This window comes from Barbus barbus, assembly GCF_936440315.1.
Source record: "Barbus barbus genome assembly, chromosome: 2".
Lineage (NCBI taxonomy): Eukaryota > Metazoa > Chordata > Actinopteri > Cypriniformes > Cyprinidae > Barbus > Barbus barbus.
Window position 1 is genome coordinate 16968196 of NC_136730.1, and position 20735 is coordinate 16988930.

At 36.1% G+C, this 20735-nt stretch overlaps 1 protein-coding gene across 10 annotated transcripts in view; it reads right to left on the reverse strand.

Moving 5' to 3' along the window:
- Positions 1 to 168: 168 nt before the first annotated feature.
- The window catches only part of LOC306843099 (DENN domain-containing protein 2B-like), a 62502-nt gene continuing 41935 nt past the window's right edge, over positions 169 to 20735 (reverse strand). For 5 of the 10 annotated variants that reach the window (XR_013781802.1, XR_013781803.1, XR_013781804.1 and 2 more), the window contains 12 exons: positions 20100 to 20209; positions 18215 to 18284; positions 16016 to 16093; positions 15361 to 15501; positions 14643 to 14791; positions 4320 to 4497; positions 3359 to 3400; positions 3078 to 3189; positions 2570 to 2812; positions 2160 to 2246; positions 760 to 873; positions 169 to 333 (listed from right to left, as the gene is read on the reverse strand). Coding sequence is in view for 5 of the 10 variants with exons in the window: in XM_079374361.1 (XP_079230487.1) it covers positions 839 to 873; positions 2160 to 2246; positions 2570 to 2812; positions 3078 to 3189; positions 3359 to 3400; positions 4320 to 4497; positions 14643 to 14791; positions 15361 to 15501; positions 16016 to 16093; positions 18215 to 18284; positions 20100 to 20209 (1245 nt within the window). In the remaining 5 variants the exon portion in view is untranslated. Of the gene's footprint in view, positions 874 to 2159; positions 2247 to 2569; positions 2813 to 3077; positions 3190 to 3358; positions 3401 to 4319; positions 4498 to 14642; positions 14792 to 15360; positions 15502 to 16015; positions 16094 to 18214; positions 18285 to 20099; positions 20210 to 20735 lie in introns of all 10 variants that reach the window. The other 5 variants (XM_079374361.1, XM_079374363.1, XM_079374362.1 and 2 more) reach the window with 1 other exon arrangement.

A 20735-nucleotide genomic window follows, 5' to 3' on the forward strand; every position in this document is an offset into this window, starting at 1 on the left:
TGATTGCATTCAAATATTTATTAATGTAAAATATTTATCAAAATATTTTATATAGAAATGTTTTTTTTTTTTTTTTTAGACCTTTATTGGATGTTTGTGAAGAAAAAAAAACTCAAACTTGTTCTCCAGACACTGGCTATGGATTGAAATACACATATGACCAATTCAGGAGTTGTATATTTGTTTCTTTAATATAGCAAAAATGTGTCAAGCTTAAAACATTCCCAGTGTATTATTCATTACTGCTATTTTAAACACTGAAAGGCCAGACTAAAAGGATGGGAGTATCTTCACACAGACAGTCACAGCAAGATCGGGTCTGCTTCTATGGTCCTAAACATTTTGAGACAAAGCAGTTCATTAATGCACAATGAGAAATTAACAGAAAAACTTTTTTTTTTTTTTTTATTAAACATTGCAAATAAGGTAATTATACTCTTCATGTGTTAATAAATGTACAAAATACAGTTCATGGGAAAAACATTCTAGCGTTAAATACTACACAGCCACTGTACATCCACCTGTCAAGTTTCCATTCATACACCTCATCCAGCTCAACACAATTATCTCTAAGGGTGGAGGTTATACTGCAATATAACCATTCATACTCTCAGTACCATCCTATTGTTTCTCTAGTTTCATATACAAAGTACCAGGAAAGGTAACAACAGAGCTACATGTGAGATTAACAACACCGCTTTCATAAATATGTACAAAAGTATGAATGACAGTCAAAACAAAAGGCACATCTCAACATACGTGACATAGCCGTGTTAGGTCTTCAGATGTAGCATTTGTAGAAAATGTCCACAGTTTTTGGTTTCACAATAAAGTGTTTCTAGTTCTTTTTATGAAGGAACTTCATTTTATTTCCTGAAAAAAAAAAGATGAAATTTTGATGTATCAAGTTGATATGCAGTGTCTGATATGCCTTTTTATAAACAAGCTTTGTGCTTACATATGTCGGCAACAGGACAAAAGTTTGAAACATTTTTCAACGTTTCTGTAAGAAGTCTCTTTCACTCACCAAGGCTGCATTTATTTGATCGGAAGCATAATAAAAACAGCAATATTGTGAAATATTATTACAATTTTGAAAGAACTGTTTCTAATATTTTAATATACTTTAAAATGAAAATTATTCCTGTGATGCCAAAGTTTAATTTTCAGCTACCACTACTTCAGTCTTCAGTGTCACATGAAAGTAGAAATAGAAAGATGAAATAGAAAGTTCAAAAGAACAACATTTATTTTAAATAAAAATATTTGTGACCTTGGACCACAAAACCAGTCTTAAGTTTACATTTTTTGAAAGTGAGATTTACACATTACATGAAAGCTGAATAAATAAGCTTCTCATTGATGTATGGTTCATTAGGATAGGACAATATTTGGCCGAAAAATTTTTTTAGAGTGTGCAAAAAAATCTAAATATTGAGAAACTCACCTTTAAAGTTGTCCAAATGAAGTCTTTGGCAATGCAATTACTAATGAAAAATGAAGTTTTGATACATTTATGGTAGAAAATTTACAAAATATCTTCATGGAACATGATCTTTACTTAATATCCTACTTAATGATTTTTGACTTAAAAGAAAAAATTATAATTTTGACCCATACAATATATTTTTGGCTATTGCTACAAATATACCCCAGCGACTTAAGACTGGTTTTGTGGTCCAGGGTCACATTTAGTAAAATTATAAATGTCTTTACTGTCACTTTTTGATCAATTTTGTGTGCCCTTGCTGAATAAAAGTATTAATTTATTTTTTTATTAAATTAAATCTTATTTATCCCAGACTTTTGAATGGTAGTATATCAAAGTTTGCCACAAAAATATTAAGTGCAACTGTTTTCAACATTAATAATAACAAGAAATATTTCATCATATTAGCATGGTTTCTGAAGGATCATGTAACATTGAAGACTGAAGTGATGCTAAAATCACTGAAATAGATGCGGAAAATTCAATAAAATACATAAAAATAAAAACCAGTACTTTTAAATAGCAACAATTCACAATATTACTGTTTTTACAATATTTTTAATCAAATAAATCCAGCATAAGAGACTTCAAAAAGCCATAAATTATTTTAATAATTCCAAAAGTTTGACATGTGTAGCAATGTGTCGCATAACTGCTGTATTATACTCACCTAAACCCTTCAGAAATTTGTTGACTCCACTCTGCTCTGTGTCTGGCAACTCCTCCAGATACTGTTCCACCCTCTGCTCAAACAGACCTGTTTATGAAAATAATAAATTAAATAAACAAATAAAAAAGAATGAAAATATATTAAATCCCTTAATAACAGATCATAGATTAATATTAATATTAATAATAGCCATTATAAAAAACAAACAAAAAAAAAAAACACCAGAAGGTGGCAGTAAAGATCTGACTTTCAACATAAAAGTTGCCTCCACCCAATCTCAGAAAGACCCACACAAGTAGTGTATCATTATGCTGGGTGTGGGTTTCAAATTACACTTATATGAGCCTGAAGCTAATAGGAAACCATGTTTTTGGGAAGCTATTTTCTTTAATTGACCAAGCATGGTTTACCTTTGGCCCTACACTTCCTCATCTCCCTATCCTGGATGAATCCAGCAAACATCTGAGACTCCATGAAGACCCCTAGGAATCGCCGGATGCTCTTAGAAGCCACCGATTTGCGGAAGGCTTCGCGCTGGAAGATGCGCTCTCCTCTTTCGCCCTGGGTAAGAAACAGCGAATAGTGGCCAGCGGTCTCCAGGAAAAAGCGGATGAAGGCCTCTGATACCACACTGTTCAAAGAGGTGGTGCACTCTGTGAAATATCAGAAACATTTATTAGTAAATATGCTAGAGCAACTAAACCAGCCATTTATATTTGATCAAGCATAAACAAAAAATATGAAACGCAGATTAGATTTGGATAATTTTCATGGTGGATAAACAAGAAAGACTTTGAATAGGAAATGAAATACAGTGAAGCCAGATGTTGCGCTTTACAGTCAGAGCATGTTTCATGATGCACAGATAGTAAGTCCATTGTAAACAGATGGGCAAGGCCACAACGTCAGGTTTTTCACCTTCATCTGATTCGCCGTCCGAGTCTTGATTGATGATGTCGTTCCTCTGTTCGAGAGACTGCTCCAGAGCAGCTTGCAGTTTGCGTGGTAATAGAGAGGCCTCATCATCCATCTGTATACAGGAAGATTATGAAGATTAACAATGTAACAATGTTCAGTGATTCATAACATGACACAGCCAGCTTGTTTGTATTACGGTTGTTCTCAGATCTTAATGACAGCACGCAATTATCTGCGCTAGAGCCATGGGAGAGTTTGTCAAACTTTGTGGGCAGACAAACCTGTCTGATGAAGCGGTCCGTTCCAAGATCAACCATTAAAGCCTGAAACATAAAGAAAAACAGATCTCAAACATTAAGTAGCATCATTCTGTTTAATCACACTACATTCGATTGTTTTGGGAGGTTCGTACATCACAGCATTTCCAGAAGTTGATCCACAACAGATGGAGCCTGACATCCATTTAAAAACACAGTGTTAACAATGACAAGCAGCACAATTTGGTGTGCTTCCAGATGTCTTCGCTGCAAAGGGTCACCCCTTATGGCCATTACAAGTGCACTTATGTCCAAAAAGTACTTAAGACGACTTCTGCCAAATGCACTAAATGCCAAACACTCAGTAGGGACCAAACTTCAGCCCTGTGGCCAAGCTGGCAGTGTCCTATGGGCAGCTGGAAACAACAACACTCTCCCGGTTGGGAAAGTTTAGAGGGGAGAAAGGCAACAGCCTGGCCAGGAATGCTGAGCTAGGCTTATGAAGCTGACGCCACATTCAAGGCTCATACACAAAAATTGGCCCATATTCTGGGCATGTTATTATACTTAGTATGATTCTAACTCATTCCAACAACTTTCTGAACCTGGGAAAATGACTTTAGCCCCATATTCTACTACATAAGGGTTCAATGTTCAGGCAGATTATTAGAGTAATAGCAAAACTTAACTGTTAAGGAGAGCTGCCAGTGTGACTATATTCACAGGAATTCAAAGTCACGATCAGGGAAACATCTTGCAGAATAATAGCCACCAAGAGCTACGAAAAATGCTTGAATCTTTAAAATGAAAAAGTAAGTCTTTGTGGTTATGAATTTATGTTTTTCTCTCCCTGGATCTAATGACTGTCAAACCAGTTTAATTTAGGCGGGTACAAAGCCAAGCACATGTTGTGCACACTTGACAAAGTATCGTATTACAACAAACAATACGGGTGACAACTGGGAGTTAGTGAGATATCAAGTACCTCCTCCACTGGCAGCTCCTTGAGCTTTGGCAGTGAGCTGGACAGAATACCGACTAGGAAGGGCGTGGGACAGCAGACGATGTCCACCATCGAGGTGGGCAGCACAGGGATGAAGGTGTGCTGCCAGGAGAACGGGTAGAGCAAAGCCACCACTGCATGAACACAGCTGGAAAGAGTACTGTGGGGAAAGAGAAAGGCACACAGTCAATCACCTATAGCTTTTACTATATCTCACATGCTTTTTTAGCAAATCTTGTTCTGGAAAAAGTACATTGAGCCCAGCTTTTCCAGTTTATTTTGGCTTAAGCAGGGGGCCAATGGAATCTGAGATTATGAAAATAGCCAGTGGCGGTGCAATTCAAACGATCTCCTCTAATATTATTTCCATTGTGACAGTGGCATTCAAGATAGCAGTTACATAAAACCCTCTGGAGATAATGATAGCTTGGAGTGGTAAAAACACATCATAAAAGGTCTTAAAAATCACTGATACGATCATTTTCACAAATGGTGGATTATATCCTGTGCATTAATATTACATACTACATATTCTGCCATTTAATTTATACATTTTACAAGTGTCATATCAAATGGTCTACTTAACATGATTTTTCCACTACTGTTCAAAAGTTTAAGGTTAATACGATTTTTAGAAATGAATAGTACTATTCATCACAGATGCATTGAATTGACAGTTATACAAAGTTAGAAATACATTTAAAATAAATGCAGTTGGTATAAAAGTTTTATTCATTAAAAAATACGATTTCCACAAAAATGTTAAGCAACACTGATAATAAATGTTTCTGAAGCACCAAATTAGCATATCAGAATGATTTCTGAAGGATCATGTGACAATGAAGAGTGCAGTAATGACTGCTCAGTCAAAATTAAGCTTTGCATTCACAGTTTCATTTTTAAATAAGTTAATTTTATTTTGTAATAATTTTACAAAATTACTATTAACAATATTACTGTTTTTACTGTATGAATGAGTTAAAAAAAATGCAGCCTTGAGCAAACAAATTATTTCAAAAACCTTTTTATGGTGAAGGAAATCTACTGTTTTATGAAGAAAATACTAATTTTCATTATATTACAGCTGTCAAACCTTTACCAGTAAATCACTGGTAATGTTCCAACAAAAAGAGTAAAACGTTCCCATAAGACAATCATTAAATCAGTCTGGTTTTCTGTGCGGTTTGTACTCAAACGGTTCATCAGCCACATTACCCATTGTATGTGGAAAAGGCTGCACGCAAGTCTTCGTATCTTCAGGGCGATATGGTAACAATGATATCGTGATGGGCTACCACACTGTAACCACACACACTCGTTCTCATTCACACAACACGTTTGCAGATCACGCTCCTCAGAGCCTTAAATTACTCTGTGACGTTAAAGCAGCCGCGAGATGTTACAGCTAAAGCTGAGTGCAAAGTCACAAATAGCACAGTGGCCTTCTCACGGTCCTCAGCTTGTTGATCGTGGCTGACCCTCCTTTCTCTCATTCTCATCTCTTTCTGTCCCATCCACCACATGGGCCAAGAAAATAAACCATCGCAAACACACTGACTCCAGCCATGAATTAGAAAGGATCAGGACTGAACCCAGAGATAAAATTTGGTATGCTGACAGTAAACTAAACAGAATTGTAGCTCCAATACTGCTCATCTGTGTTGTTAGGCGCAAAACAAATGCCCGTTTTCAACACAGAATGAAAGAATTAAAAAAGTAACTGCAACTTTTTGTCTCAAAAGACTTTTTTCTTGCAATTATGAGTTTAATTTTTGATATTCAGAGAAAGGAAAAAAAAGACAAGATATAAACTATCTGCGAGAATTCTGACTTTCTCGCAACTACAAGTTCTAAGTTTCTATCTTGCCATTCTGAGTTCAAATATTCCAATTCTGGCTTTTTTCGCACAAATGAAAGAAAAAAGGTCTGAACTTTGATATATAAACTGCAAGTGGGACAAGTTAAAATTGCAAGATAAATAGTTGCAATTAACTTTTATATTTTACTCTGTGGTGGAAGTGTGGGATGCGAACTAAGAATTCTGAGGGAAATGAACTTGTGAGATGGAAACTCAGAATTCAGAGAAATAAAGTCAGAATTGTGAGAAAAATTTAAATGTAATCTCAGAATGCTCACAATTCCGAGTTTACATCTCACAATTCTGACGTTTTCTTCAGAATTTTTAATTCACAATTCTAACTTTTTTTCCTCAGAATTACAAGAAACAAAGTCCAAATTGTGAGATAAAAAGTTGCAGTTACTGTTTTTATTGTTTTATTATGTGGCAGAAACAGGCTTCCATTAATGCCCTGTTTTAGTATACATTAAAAAAAGTACTCATTTCAATTATTTTTATCAAAATATATAAGCTCCAGGTCTGAAAAAATTGCATATCATCAAATTAGCACAAGCAATTAGTAGTTAGCATTTTTAATCAAAATCAAAATATTACATTTCACGGCCTGTGCTTAAAACACTCTAGGTAGTGTCTGAAGGTAGGTGGGTGTGTGTGTGTGTGTCTGTGCGCGCGTGCGTGCGTTTGTGCGTGCGAGTGTGAGAATCTGCTGCATCCTGCATTTTGGCATGTTCACACTGGGAAAAGAGAGGCAGATTTTAAAAACCTGGCCACAGGCAAGACAGGCGGATTCTGATAGCTGATACCTGGAATGTCAGCATAACTGAGGCCTCAGAGGCAAGTACTCATGGGAAAAGATGAAGACGGAACTGTAGACCAGTCCAAACACTGCTCTATGCTGCCCGAATCCTCCAACACAGATAGAGGGTTGAGTTGAAAACTGCTGCTAGCTACCGTAATTGACTCCTGTCTGGGCTGTCATACAGAGCTGATATGCACACAAACACACAGTCATATCAAACATGCTCAACCAAATAAATATCATTTACACAGCATCCTTTATCTGACCAGAACAAAAAGCTATAACAGCTATTATATTGTGTATTTTATCATAAGGCCTATTAGAAGTTCATTTGAGAACTTAAACTAATCAGCATGAACCTTCCTCAAAGATTTAAAAAATTATATATAAACAGATTTACACTTCTTCCACTAGTTACTGTTAACTAAATCTAAAACTATTAAAAAATAAAATAAAAATTTGTACTGTCAAATGAATTAGTTGCAATTAATCGCATCCACAATGAAAACTTTGTTCACATATATGTGTGTACTATGTATATTTGTTACATTTGTTGCATTCTCTGTTCTTTTTCTATTCTTTTGACTTGTTTTATTAAAAAAAAAAACTTGCTACATGTACTGCGTTAAGCTAACTTGTCACAGAACTTACATATTATTGCTCTTTTGTTGGTTCTGATTCTATTGTCCTCATTTGCAAGTCACTTTGGATAAAAGCGTCTGCTAAATGAAGGTAAATGTAAAATATTTTTTTAAATAAAGACACTGATCAATAGCTGCTGGAATTTGGTGTTTGTTACGTGAGCTACCCTTAAAAAGAATAATTTGCAACAGGAGCAGCTTAAGGGTGAAAATTCAAGATCTAAATCAGAATAAAAAAATACATGTGCTTTCATTTAACCAGCCAAACTGAATTGGACAGATTCTCAACAATACTGCATCTTTCACAAATAATGGGAATGTTGGATGGCTGGCTGGCTTTTGGAAAACGAGCTTAGAGAGTAATTTTATATATTTAATGAGAGCGTCTGCATGTTTAACCAGTGGGGACATTCAGTATGTGGATATAAGAGCAATAACACAAAGTTTATGCAAAAGCTGATGTAAAGTTTATGTTCCCACCATTATGCAATATAGACCATTTCAAGGACGTAAACAATAACAAAATCTGTGTCTCATTTAGAAGGATGCGTCCTCCGAAGGTCTCATTCGAAGGATGCATATGTCATTGAGGCCGTCTCATTTCAGAAAAGCAAGTAGGACACCCCGAAAGCAACCTTCGAATGAGACCTTCTTTCACAGGAATTCGGAGGATGCATCAGGTGTATCCTTCGCTGCTACAGATAACCCACAATGCTTTGCGTCACCATAAACAACCATCGTTCATTTGAAAGATGCCAGCGCCGGCAGATGTACACACAAGCGCGGTGGTGTTTTCAACTTAACTTAAAGTGCCTCCAGTAAAAACGGATAAACTTTGTTCTTAATATCCTCCTCCTTTTTTCTCTAACAGCTGTCTGTTGTATGTACGCTGCAGCTCCTCAAACATTGAGCAAAATAAAACAAGTAAAAGCATTTTTTTTTTCAAATTGCTTTCCAAATTTAGAAATAATTTTCCTTCATTTAAGTAGTGTGAGCGCAAGGATGCTTCTTAATGTGTTGGCATATCAACGTGATACTTCCTGTTTCCTTTTCCTCCTGTCCTACAAAGGCAGTCTCATTTAATTCTAGGTTGAGGACACTTCGTATACATTACGCATCCTACAGAGGATTCGACTTCCGGAGGATGCAGTCTTCTAAATGAAACCAAAGCGAGATAAGACACAGCAAAAGGCGTTGGAACGCTACTGCGCATGTCTGGTCCTGAAGCATTTCCGGTAGCACCATTTTTAAATCTCAGATCTATCAAAACCTACAGCGCATCCTTTTTAAGTCTAGTGAAAACGCAAGTTATGTATTTAAAAAAAATAAAAACAATAGAATTACCCTTTAAATATGACTGAGGTGCAAACTTACTTAGAACATTAAAAGTAGTGTTCTGGACGGCTCTGATTGATGCTGCGTGCGTGTACACGAGAGATGGCGGGAAACGCGTATCGCAGTCTGGATGCTTACAATTAACTCCTCAGCGGAAAAGTTGGGATCATTTGTTTGTAAAATGGATGACATCAGTCTTATGTTTGATTAAACTGAAGCAAGACAAACAGTGTTACTTATGATCTTATCATGGTTTGTGCTAATATAGCCGGGGAGGTTTTTAGTGGACATTTCACTTGCATTGCTGGGTCAGTCTGTATGTCTACGCATTCATTTTTATTTGTACAGCGCTTTTCACAATACATATCGTTTCACTGCAGCTTTACAGCACATGCATGTTTATTACAACGCTAAATGAATGCTAGTAAGCTAATCACTTCATGCCATTATTACTGGTTTCATTCGTTTTATAATGTGTGCTTAGTTTGGTCAAGTTTGTTGCTGTGGAACAGTGCTAGAAAGCACTGATGAATGCTCTATCTGAGCCAACACGTGGTCACAAATAAACAAGATGATTGCAAATCAATGCTGGCTACCGTGTTTTGCATAAACCTTTATTAGTTGTTGTTTTTTTAAAGATAAAAGTATAGCCTACAGGCAGATTAATAGATGCACACACACACACTACATACAGTATATATGTGGGTATGTATGTTTTTATGCACATTTACTGTAAACACACATACAGGTAAAAAGTGTGGCCACTATTAATGTTTTTTAAATAAGTCTCTAATGCTCATCAAGTCTGCATTTAATTGATCAAAAATATAGACAAAAACTGTAATATTTTGAAATATTACAATTTAAAATAATGGTTTTCTATTTTAATATGCTTCAAAATATAATTTATTTCTGTGATTTTCAACATAATTACTCCAGTCTTCAGTGTCACATGATCCTTCAGAAATCATTCTAATGTGCTGATTTGTTATCAGTGATGGAAAAAGTTGTGCTGCTTAATATTTCTTTATAAACTGAGATAATTTTAGTATTCTTTGAATAAAAGAACAGCATTTATTTATAATAGAAATGATTTGTAACAACATGCACTACTGTTCAAAAGTTTGGGCTCAGTATTTAATTATTTATTTTAGAATATGAATACAATTATTCAGCAATTTTTAAAATTTATTTTAAAAAGTGATAAAGACATACTGTTAGGAAAGATTTCTATAATTTTGAAAATCCCTGTCAGGATTCAATCAATCAATCCTGTATAAAGTATCACAGGTTCTAGAAAAAAATATTAAGCAGCACAATTGTTTCCAACACTGACAATAACCAAATATCAAATCAGCACATTAGAATGATCTCTGAAGGATCATGTGACACTTAAGACTGGAGTAATGAGTGATCAAAATCCAGCTTTGCATCACAGAAATAAATGTAAAGAATATTAAAACAAAAAACATTTTAAATTGTAATATTTGACAATATTACTGATTATGTCTGTATTTTTGATCAAATAAATGGAGGCTTGATGAGCATAAGAGACTTCATTCAAAAACATAAAAAATAGTAATGCATCCAGATATTTGACCAGTACTGCATATAAACAAAAGACAGAGACTGTTTCCATCTTATTTATTAACGTGATCAATATCAAATGCAGCAGGCTGACCATGAGCAGCTTTGAGTACTGCATTGCATTTCATCCTCAAGTTCTCAAACACATCTGGGTGTTCATATGGTCACATGTGGTTTGGCATTGTCCTGTCTCCCTGTAGCACTCACCATCTTAGGTGTCTTCGTTACAAATGATGGCTTTCCTAAAGACAAAAGTAGAAAAACAATTATTTTATTTAATGCACAATATTTACAAATAATACTATTATTGTTTAATACATTAGTACATATTGGAATTAACATTAGACAAGCATAAGTGATGAAAAATGTTTTCCGTTAGCTTTAGTAAACTACTGCAGTTAACTGTTTCACTATTCAACATTCAAGTTTAGAGAGTTTCTATAACGTGTTACTCACTGCATTTATCTGCTGACAAGATAGCTGGACAACTAATGAGAACTCATATTTTAACGCTTGCAATAAAATGGAAATAAAAGCTTGGCCTTTTTCACTAAAAAAAGAATCAAAACGCTAGGCTCATATGTAAACAATGACGAAAACAAAATGCATCATACTGGAAGAGTTAACGTAAATAAATACAAAGAATCAAATGGAAAAAACAATAACTTTTCCTTACCTGAATGGAAATGTGCGCTGTATATCCTAGAGCTGCTACTGTCTATTCTGCTTCTCGCTTCACTGCTGCAATCCAGGCGCGTTTCTCGGACATCTAACCCTTTCATTTCTGATTATTTATAAATTAATGTTAGTTCCAGCCCAGAGGGATCACCCAACCACCGAGCAACAATGATCTCATTTTAATTTCGACATTTTAAACAGTAGGATTAAATAAATTAATCGCAATCCCACTGTGCATCAAGCACCTGCCGCCATTGCTTTGAATGCGCTTGAACACTAACCGGAAACGTCCGAGGAACAAAGACGTCACTTCCTTTTACCGCCGAATATCCGTTGAAATTGTCTATACTGAAGCATATTCCTGTGATAATAAAAGAACAGAAAGAGAAAAAAAAAAAAAAAAACCCTGTTGAGTCGAGCTCTTCAATCTTCATGTTTTTTTGGCTTGTTTACTACAGAAACTTACAAAAGTCTCTGTAGTAAACAAGCCACACAAAAGTCTCTGGCCAACTTGGCAATACTATATTACATTTGCCGAAAGGCTTTCCATCTCCTTTTCTTTTCATCTCGTCTAAGACACAAAACATTTTACCACCTGCCTCTCTGTGCTCTGATTCAACAACAACAGTCACTTACTACAGGAAGACGTCTATAGCTAAAGAAAAATATGCACACACAATGTACCCAAGAAAAGGAAGCAATTTAGAAATGACAAAACCAGGCAACGCATTGGAGAGTTTAACTCCTTCCTTACACAAAATTCATGTCATTATACAGAAATTTAAATAAAATGTGTTTAAAAATGAATGTATTATTGCGTATATTTTAACATAATATTGGGTAACATATTTACTTCATTAACAATCAAAGCTGCTGGACCCCCCACAGGAAGGAACTCGCTCGGCAGCCTGATTGAATATCAGTGTCTAGTTTGGAAAGAAGAGCTCCCTAGACAATCACATAGTTAATGGAAAGTTTGTGATTCGAGAACAATTGCATTCTGTGCCACAATAAACAGGATGGCTTAAGCTTCAGAAAGTGTGGAAAGGGTTAAAACAAACACACATGAAATCCCAAGGAAAGCATTGCCTAACATGGAGTGAGTTTTCTTTCTGCCAGATCCTGAGCAGCAGATATACGTTATAGGCTACAGAAGCATACATCACACACTGTTGGGAGACATTTTTTGGAACTGGATAGCAGTGGCCTTTCCCAAGAGAGCCACAGCAATGTCCTTGATGTGGGAGAAAGGACACTTTTCTACCTTAGTCTAGCGCTGCCCATAATCCACCTAAGGTTGCTGGGCAACACAGCTAGGCCTGGACCAAATCCCATCAATCCACCTTTCCTGTTTTGAACAGAGCCAAGCCCATGGAATGTCAATACTTGGCTTAACAGCATATTATGTTGTAACCAGAGCTCTATCTATTATGATAATGGGTGTGATTCAAAGCCATTCACAAAGCAGAGGGTTTTGAAAAGCGACAATATAGAACTACGACTTTTGTTCTATGGTTCAAAGAAAAAACATGGTTTTTCTTCTATTCTGAGTCTGTGTTTGTGAGTTTGTGAACTAAACCATTGGTGTACCACGTGGGAAGAAGCAGAGGGCAAAGGAAAGGTTTCAACACAAGCTAGGTCAATAACACTACGTATGTTCACACGAGTTAACAATCGAGCAAGCACATAATAGAGAGACTGTGTTATCTGATTAATGCAGTGGTTCTCAACCTTTTTGACTCGAAGGCCCACTATTTAAGGCAAGATATTTCCCCCAGTATTTCTACTATTTTTTTTATAAACAGAAGCTGATGAACAAACAGAAACAATAACTGAAGGGAATAAGAAAAACTATTTATTGATTTTATATTTTTTTTACCATTTTATTGATGTTAGATTGTAATAATAATTATAACAATAAATATGAATTGTATTCATTCATAATAATACATTCATTTTAAATTATATATGGTAAAACATTGATTAAAAAAATCTTCAGAAAAGATGGCATTTTGTTTTTATTTTACCTCAACATAATGCCTATAAGTGTTTGTCAGCGCTATATTGCTGCGGTTTTATAGGCGCCATCTACTGAAAGACAGTGAATTTACATTTTCATTCAGCCCATCTGTTGCTTTGTGTTTTATGTAGCACAATTTTCAGAAAGTTCAAGACCATTCTGTTTTCACTTTAAATCCATATAATAGAGCAAAATACAATCTGATAGCAATTGGTATCAGCCAATTTGCTTGTTAAAAAAACCCAAATCGAAATTGACCATGAATTTTTATGATCAGTGCATCCCTAATTTTTAGTTTGACTTTAGTTATCAAAACCCAAACTGGTATGATTTCAGTCAGACTAAAGTGTTGACGTGACTTTTAATAAAGAAAAATAATTTTTTAGTCTAACTGAAATCGAACTTTTAAAGTGCATCATGTAAATTTGTAATCCGTCACCCTGTTACAATATGGCCACTGATTAGAGGAGAGAAACACGTGCAGTCACTCTCACAGGAAGTGCATTCCTTCCTTCACAGTAACTGCCCACCCCACGAAACCTCCAGGGACCGTTATAACGTCCCTAACAGAACCAAAGCCCCATCTATGCCCTGACCCACTTCTGCATTTAGATCAGCGGGGACTCCTGGGAGTTCAGCCCAGTGTTAGAGGGTGGGGTCAAAATGAATTTAGATGAATTTAGCAATGGCCTGCATGGAGCAGCCGCTGGGTCACCCTTTAACCAAAACCGCAGTAGAAAGCTATTTAACAGATGCACTGGTTGGACACTGACAGACAAAACTGAACTGGGCCTGAAAACAGCTATTTTCTGCCCAGATAAGCCAAGATATATTGGCTGGAGCATTCGGACCAATACTATGATTGGTATTCCATTCAGAATCCCTGCGATCACTGACAAATACGGAATTATGTTTTTCTAAGATTTGTCCTCTTAGACTGTGATGATCAGTTTCTGACTTGAGAATCTGGAAAAGGAATAGATCTGAAAAACAAAGGCTACAACAACCAACAGGAGGAAAATTACCCAAAAAGATAAAAATCTTTCATTTGTAGCAGATGTTATTTTACAGGCTCTGAATGAGTAGATGGAAAACTGTAAGTGACATTGCACATCAGTGAAGAAAGGGGTTATTGAGAACATCTGCTGTTAGGCCACACTCAGACTGCTGTTGTCACAGTGGTCAGCTTCTCTTAGAAACCCAGCTCTGTTTGGGAGGACTGCTTGACCATGTTTGGTCTGAAAAAGCAAGAACTTTCTCATGGGAATGAAGAGTGTGTTACATGAAATGATATGCTGCCTACATTTGATGGTTAATATTCATCGGCTCAAAGGCTGCAGACGCATGATAACTCAGACACTTGAGCTAACACACAAGGGTGTCTCACCTCAGCTTGTCAGCCACAAAGATGACTCTTCGTTCCAGCAACAGAGAGGCAAAAACACGTACCACCTGTCGGACACTCAGGCAGCTGAACAGACTTTCAAAGTCCACGTGCTCAAGCCTGGAGTCCATGGGCCTTCGTAACTCAATAACCTGAGGAACACAAAACACTGTGCATTACCGCAAGGTTGTTAAGATGGAAATTGAAAATATTACTACTGGCCAATATTTACCCCACATGAATGCAGTTTTAAAAAAAGTAATTTCAGAGACAGAGAAAGGTATTAAATTTTGCTTAGAATAACATACACTGACGAATCATGCAAAACAGGACCAGAGACATTTATTAAGGAAGTATGTCTGATCATACATATGCTGTCATTTTCCAGAAAAAGTGTCGAAAATGTAAATAGAGAATGTAAATGACTAATTTTGTGTCGAGTCGATTGAAAATGTTGGGGGGGTGAAAACAACTGTTTGGTTCTTCAAAATTCTTCAAAAAATCTTTTGTGTTCAACATAAGAAAGAAACATATACAGGTGTGGAATAACATGAAGGTGAGTAAATAACAAAGGAAAAAAATTTGGGTGAACTGTTCCTTTAAGGTTTCAGAGCTCATATCTATAGACCATATTATATTTGTTTCAATGAGTGATGAATAAACTTATTTTTAATTTACTGCAGATAACAGCAGTCTGATTTATATGTGGAAAGGATCTAACCTCATTTCCTGCTCCAGGCAGGAAGGTTTTGACTTTTATGGTTTTGCCCGGTGCTGGGAAAGGAGATTCCATCACACTCCTCATGAAAGGATACACCAGAGCAGCCGAAATCCCTCTTCTCCTCTCCACTTCATCAAGGATCTGAAATAAATGAATTAGTTGAAGGAAAAAAAACACAGTGTTAACAGGCATTCACATGTAGAGTAGATTGTGGCACTGCTACTGACATTCTGCACTGCAGAACAGCAATCCATTTCATGTGGTCTGTTTCTTTTTTTCCTTTCAGAGATGAGTGTGGAAGTCTCTGGAATTCTAACCTGTCACTAGCAAGTCATGGTTTTCATCGTCTGCATGACTTTTTTTCAAGATTGACGAAAACATGCAGATTAGATTTCCATGGAATATTATGATAACCAAGGTTGGGTCGAGCTTGGTTTTATACTTCTTCCTCACTTTCCCATGAGTGAAAGGTGGAAGCGAAAGAAATAATAGGTGTTTAATAGGCCAGAGAGAAAGACAGATGTAAGCTGGATGTTCCTCAATGCCAACACAAGCCTTGCTCCAGCTGTGCCCATGTCTGACAGCCACAGAGACCGTGTGTGTGTGTGTGTGTGTGTGTGTGTGTGTGTGTGTGTGTGAGCAAACCTGAGCTCACCTTGGAAAACAGGTTGAAACAGCCCAGTCGGCTGATGACACAATACACTTCAGGAAGGCGTGGCCCTTTCCCACTCGGCTGCAGGTGCGGGGAAAAGATTACACAAGCAATTAAATCACACACATGAAGTAACTTGGGGGTTCGCAACACATGAAAGCATCCAGGTGATTTCAGTAAAATGCACAAGGTACTAAATCACATCAGTGAGAGGTAAAATTGAGAAGAAACCAGATTTGGGTGTTGCTTGCATATACAAAAGTCACCGGCATGATGCTAGGGTGTTGTGGATGGTTGCCAGAGCATTTCTATATTGTAACTAAGATGTTCCGAATGGTTTTTAGTGTGTTGCTTGCTATGCAGTTGCTTGGGAGTTTTGGGTGGATGAGAGCCTAGCCAAAAGTCTCAATGATATTCTGGTTATTAGATATGGCTTTGGTCCTTTGAAGTAAGTATATGAGATATGCATTTTATCATTTCGTAGACAATTAAAATGTTTGCGGTGTGTAAAAATAATATTACTGTTTTAAAATAAATATCTCACCGGGCCTGCATTTATCAAATAGTCTTTCTTTTACTTAATACATTTTAAAATGTAATTTATTACTGTTATTCAAAGCTGCATCAATCACTCCAGTTTTCAATGTCAGAAATCATTCTAATATGCTGATTTGCTGCTCAAGAATTATTTCTTGTTATTATCAGTTTTGAAAAATATCAACAATTTGCTGATCCCAATCTTTGAAATTCAAATTCATATTTTATTGGAACAATCTTTGGAACAGATTTCTCTTCAACATGCTGCATATTTTAGATGACATTAATGTCAGAATTACAAGCTTTGTGGGCTGTGATTTGATAAGCATGGGCAATAGTGATGGTCGGTTTAGCAATGAATGAGGGAGACAGAGAGACAATAAATAGACAGCAAAAGCGAGGAGAGAGAGAGAGCAAGAGCCACATCAAAGGGATTTAGGTAAGTTAACATGAGAACCATAGCTTCATGCTGTTGTAAATCAGGGGGAAGGAACCATTAAAATAATCACCCCTAAAACATTGTCATCCTATGCTATATTTTATGAACTATGAGTTTATTATTCAGTTCATAACCCAAGTTAAACACATGAAATAGTGCATGGTTTGAGTGTAAAATGGATGGAAGTTTTAAAAATGGATACAGAATGTCCAGTGTAAACACAGCACAGGTGCAGTTCCACAAAATGAATGAGTTGTCACATGCAATTCACTAAACAATCGAAAGTCTGGCTATTTTCTATTTTGGAGTCCAACCAGGTTAGTGTCTCTCAAAGCACACAAACACAAAGAATTCCAAGAATTCCATTTCTCTTGTCCATATTAGGTATGCAATTCTCCTCTGCTGACTTTTTACAAATGGATGATTAATTCAAGCATGTGGAGCTGGGTTCAAATCCTCAGGAATGCCGCCCTCATACCAGCCCCTGGACTTCCTCCCTGCAGGGAACACAGTCAACACTTCTCTCTCCACTGGGCCATTCAGAGCTCAAAAAGATGAGCAGAGAAAGAATAGAAGCTAAAGAAATCTCACAAGCAAATAATGAATCACTCTAAATCTAAAACTGAACAGCACAAGACCACATCTATGAAAAGAAAGTTCTGAACAAGCAACAGCAGTCATATTTACTACTAGAGCATATCGATGACACATTTCTCTTCTTTTATCTCCAGAACAAAAGTTTAGATGTATAAAACAAACCACAGATAACCATTAACATGCACTTTAATGCAAAACCTATCATGTATAAAGTATAACACCAATGTGCAGAAAAGGCAGCACATTCCTAACTACACATTCACAAATAAAACCCATGAAACATGCAGTTCATCACAAAATCAAAACACAATAATCACCACAAAACTCAAGGCACACAAATATATGACCGAATCTTACGGTACAATGACATCTTTGGATGGTTTGCATTTCCATTCGTCTCCTGAGAAACTCTCATTAAACCCGAGGAGACACATTTACGAGAATCTGTTTCTCTTTGAGCACAGAAAAGAGAGCAAACCATACACTTACTCAAGTGACTGACCAAAACCTCCATCCATATGCTTGCCCTTTAATTACAATGTGTGATGCAATATACAATATACATATGGTTGTACTAACACAAACAAAGGGAGCAAGAAAAGCATCCATGATGTAAGAAAGAAACTCACCAGAAGCCGTCTGCAATACCCAAAGCGTCTACTGCCATCTTCTCCAGTGAGCATGAAAGAGAAGGTCTCACTGCAGTAAATCAAAGACAGCCATCATTAGTCCCCAAACCCCCATGTAGATCAGGTGATAAGTACAACATTTTTTATAACCACTTGAGAGAAAATGCTCTGGAGACTGATGACTTTGCCTTTGAGGTGTATCCACTGTGGTTAGAAGACTTTATCAGGCAGCTAAGATGTTTGCAAGAAAGCCAAAGTAATTACTGAGAGTTTATGACACGGGGTGTTTGATCGTGAATACTTGTTGAAATTGTAATTTTTTCAGTTCAGTTGAACTGATTGATGTGTGATAAGGAATCTCTAAAATTGCTTGTGAGGGTAGCCTTTTTTCCACCAAATGTGACCAAAGCCACATGTGCTACTTTTGTACTTTTGCTTTACAATTATAGCATTAAATTGCTTTTTTTTTTTTTTTGTATCAGTTAATATCGGATATGTCAGATGATATGTGACCCTGGATCACTAAACAATACATTTAGGATTGATTTTAAAGTACTTTTACTTGTTTATAAGTCACTCAATGGCCCAGGACCTAAATATATTGCTGATATGCTCACTGAATATAAACCGAACAGACCACTCAGATCATTAGGATCGAGTCAGTTAGAAATACCAAGGGTTCACACAAAACAAGGGGAGTCTGCTTTTAGCTATTATGCGGCCCGCAGTTGGAACCAGCTTCCAGAAGGGATCAGATGTGCTAAAACATTAGCCACATTTAAATGCAGACTCAAAACTCACCTGTTTAACTGTGCATTTGTTGAATGAGCACTGTGCTATATGTCCGAACTGACTGCAATGAATTTTAAGTATAATAATTTTCTTTAAATTTATTTTAAATCAATTTCTATATCATTTTAAAATTCCTTGTTTTTATTATTTTTATTTCCATGTTTTTATTGATTTTTAATGTAAAGCACTTTGAATTACCACTGTGTATGAAATGTGCTATATAAATAAACTTGCCTTGCCTAAACCAGTCTTAAGTCGCTGGGGTATATTTGTAGCAATAGCCAACAATACATTGTATAGGTCAAAATTATAGATTTTCTTTATGCCAAAAATCATTAGGATATTAAGTAAAGATCATGTTCCATGAAGATATTTAGTAAATTTCCTACCGTAAATATATCAAAACTTCATTTTTTATTAGTAATATGCATTGCTAAGAACTTCATTTGGACAACTTTAAAGGCAATTTTCTCAATGTTTAGATTTCGTTTGCACCCTCAGATTGCAGATATGCAAATAGTTGCATCTCAGCCAAATATCGTCCTATCCTAACAATTTTTACAATATTTATTCAGCTTTCAGATGATGTATAAATCTCAATTTCGAAAAATTGACACTTAAGACTGGTTTTGTGGCCCAGGGTCACATTTTGGATATTTAATTGTAGGCACTCATTTCTGCCTATTTTTAGATGATTTGAGATTAAATCCTCCAGTTCAAGCAGCAGATTGAAGCAAAGACGTAACTCTTTAAAAACATTACTCTTTCAAAGCCCTGTAATAAAGGTGCCTTTTCCACCTCTTTTTTAGGGCATTTTCATCTCAACTACTCAACTTTCATATCAAGAACATAATTATATCATACTGCATACTTCATACTGTACATTATAATGCTGTGATGACTAACTTGATTGAATTTATTTTATTGAATTAATTTATTAACTGGATTTTTTGTTTTGTTTTAGTGCGTTTTATTTTTATTTTCGACACAATTGTATAGATTTATAATAAAGGCCATAACATGAAAAAAATGATTGGCTTTTCAGTAACGGCCAGAATTTTAAACTCAGAGAATCTCATAGAGAAATTGATACCTGTTGTATTCAGGCACAGGGCTCCAGTCTTTGGCATCTGGAAAGCAGAATTGTGGGATAGCCTTGAGTCTCTGTTCAGCTTCCCTCATCTGCTTGGTGAGTCTCTCTAACTGTGAGGGTCAGATGAAAAGGCCTGTTAAGTAATCCATCTAATATATTTGCACAGCCTCTTTATAGTATCCCTTTACACCTTCATTACTATGTCAAGTATGTGTAGAATAATTTTCTGCCCAGCAAGTGGTCAATCCCCCACTCCAACCACCACCCATGTCACCATCGGCCCTCTGTTCTAGTTTAGAAGCACAATAACGGGTTGACCCTCTCCGATGGGCAGTGTCAACATATTTCAGCCTCTCAAGGGAACACAATCACTAAAGCAAATCTCAGCTAATTAAATCTATCTCTGTAACTAAACATGATTGCTATGGCAACGATTTCCTGCTTTTTCCACTTATTGTCAATACATCCAAACGATAAGAGCTCAAAGCTGTATTTGTTTCTAATTTGCATAATTACATTATTGTTCAAACATTTGGCGTGGGTAAGATTTTTTTAAATGTCTTTGAAGAAAGTCTCTCGTGCTTACTTAGGCTGCATTTAATTAAATAATTAATTGTTTTATTTAAACTATTTAAA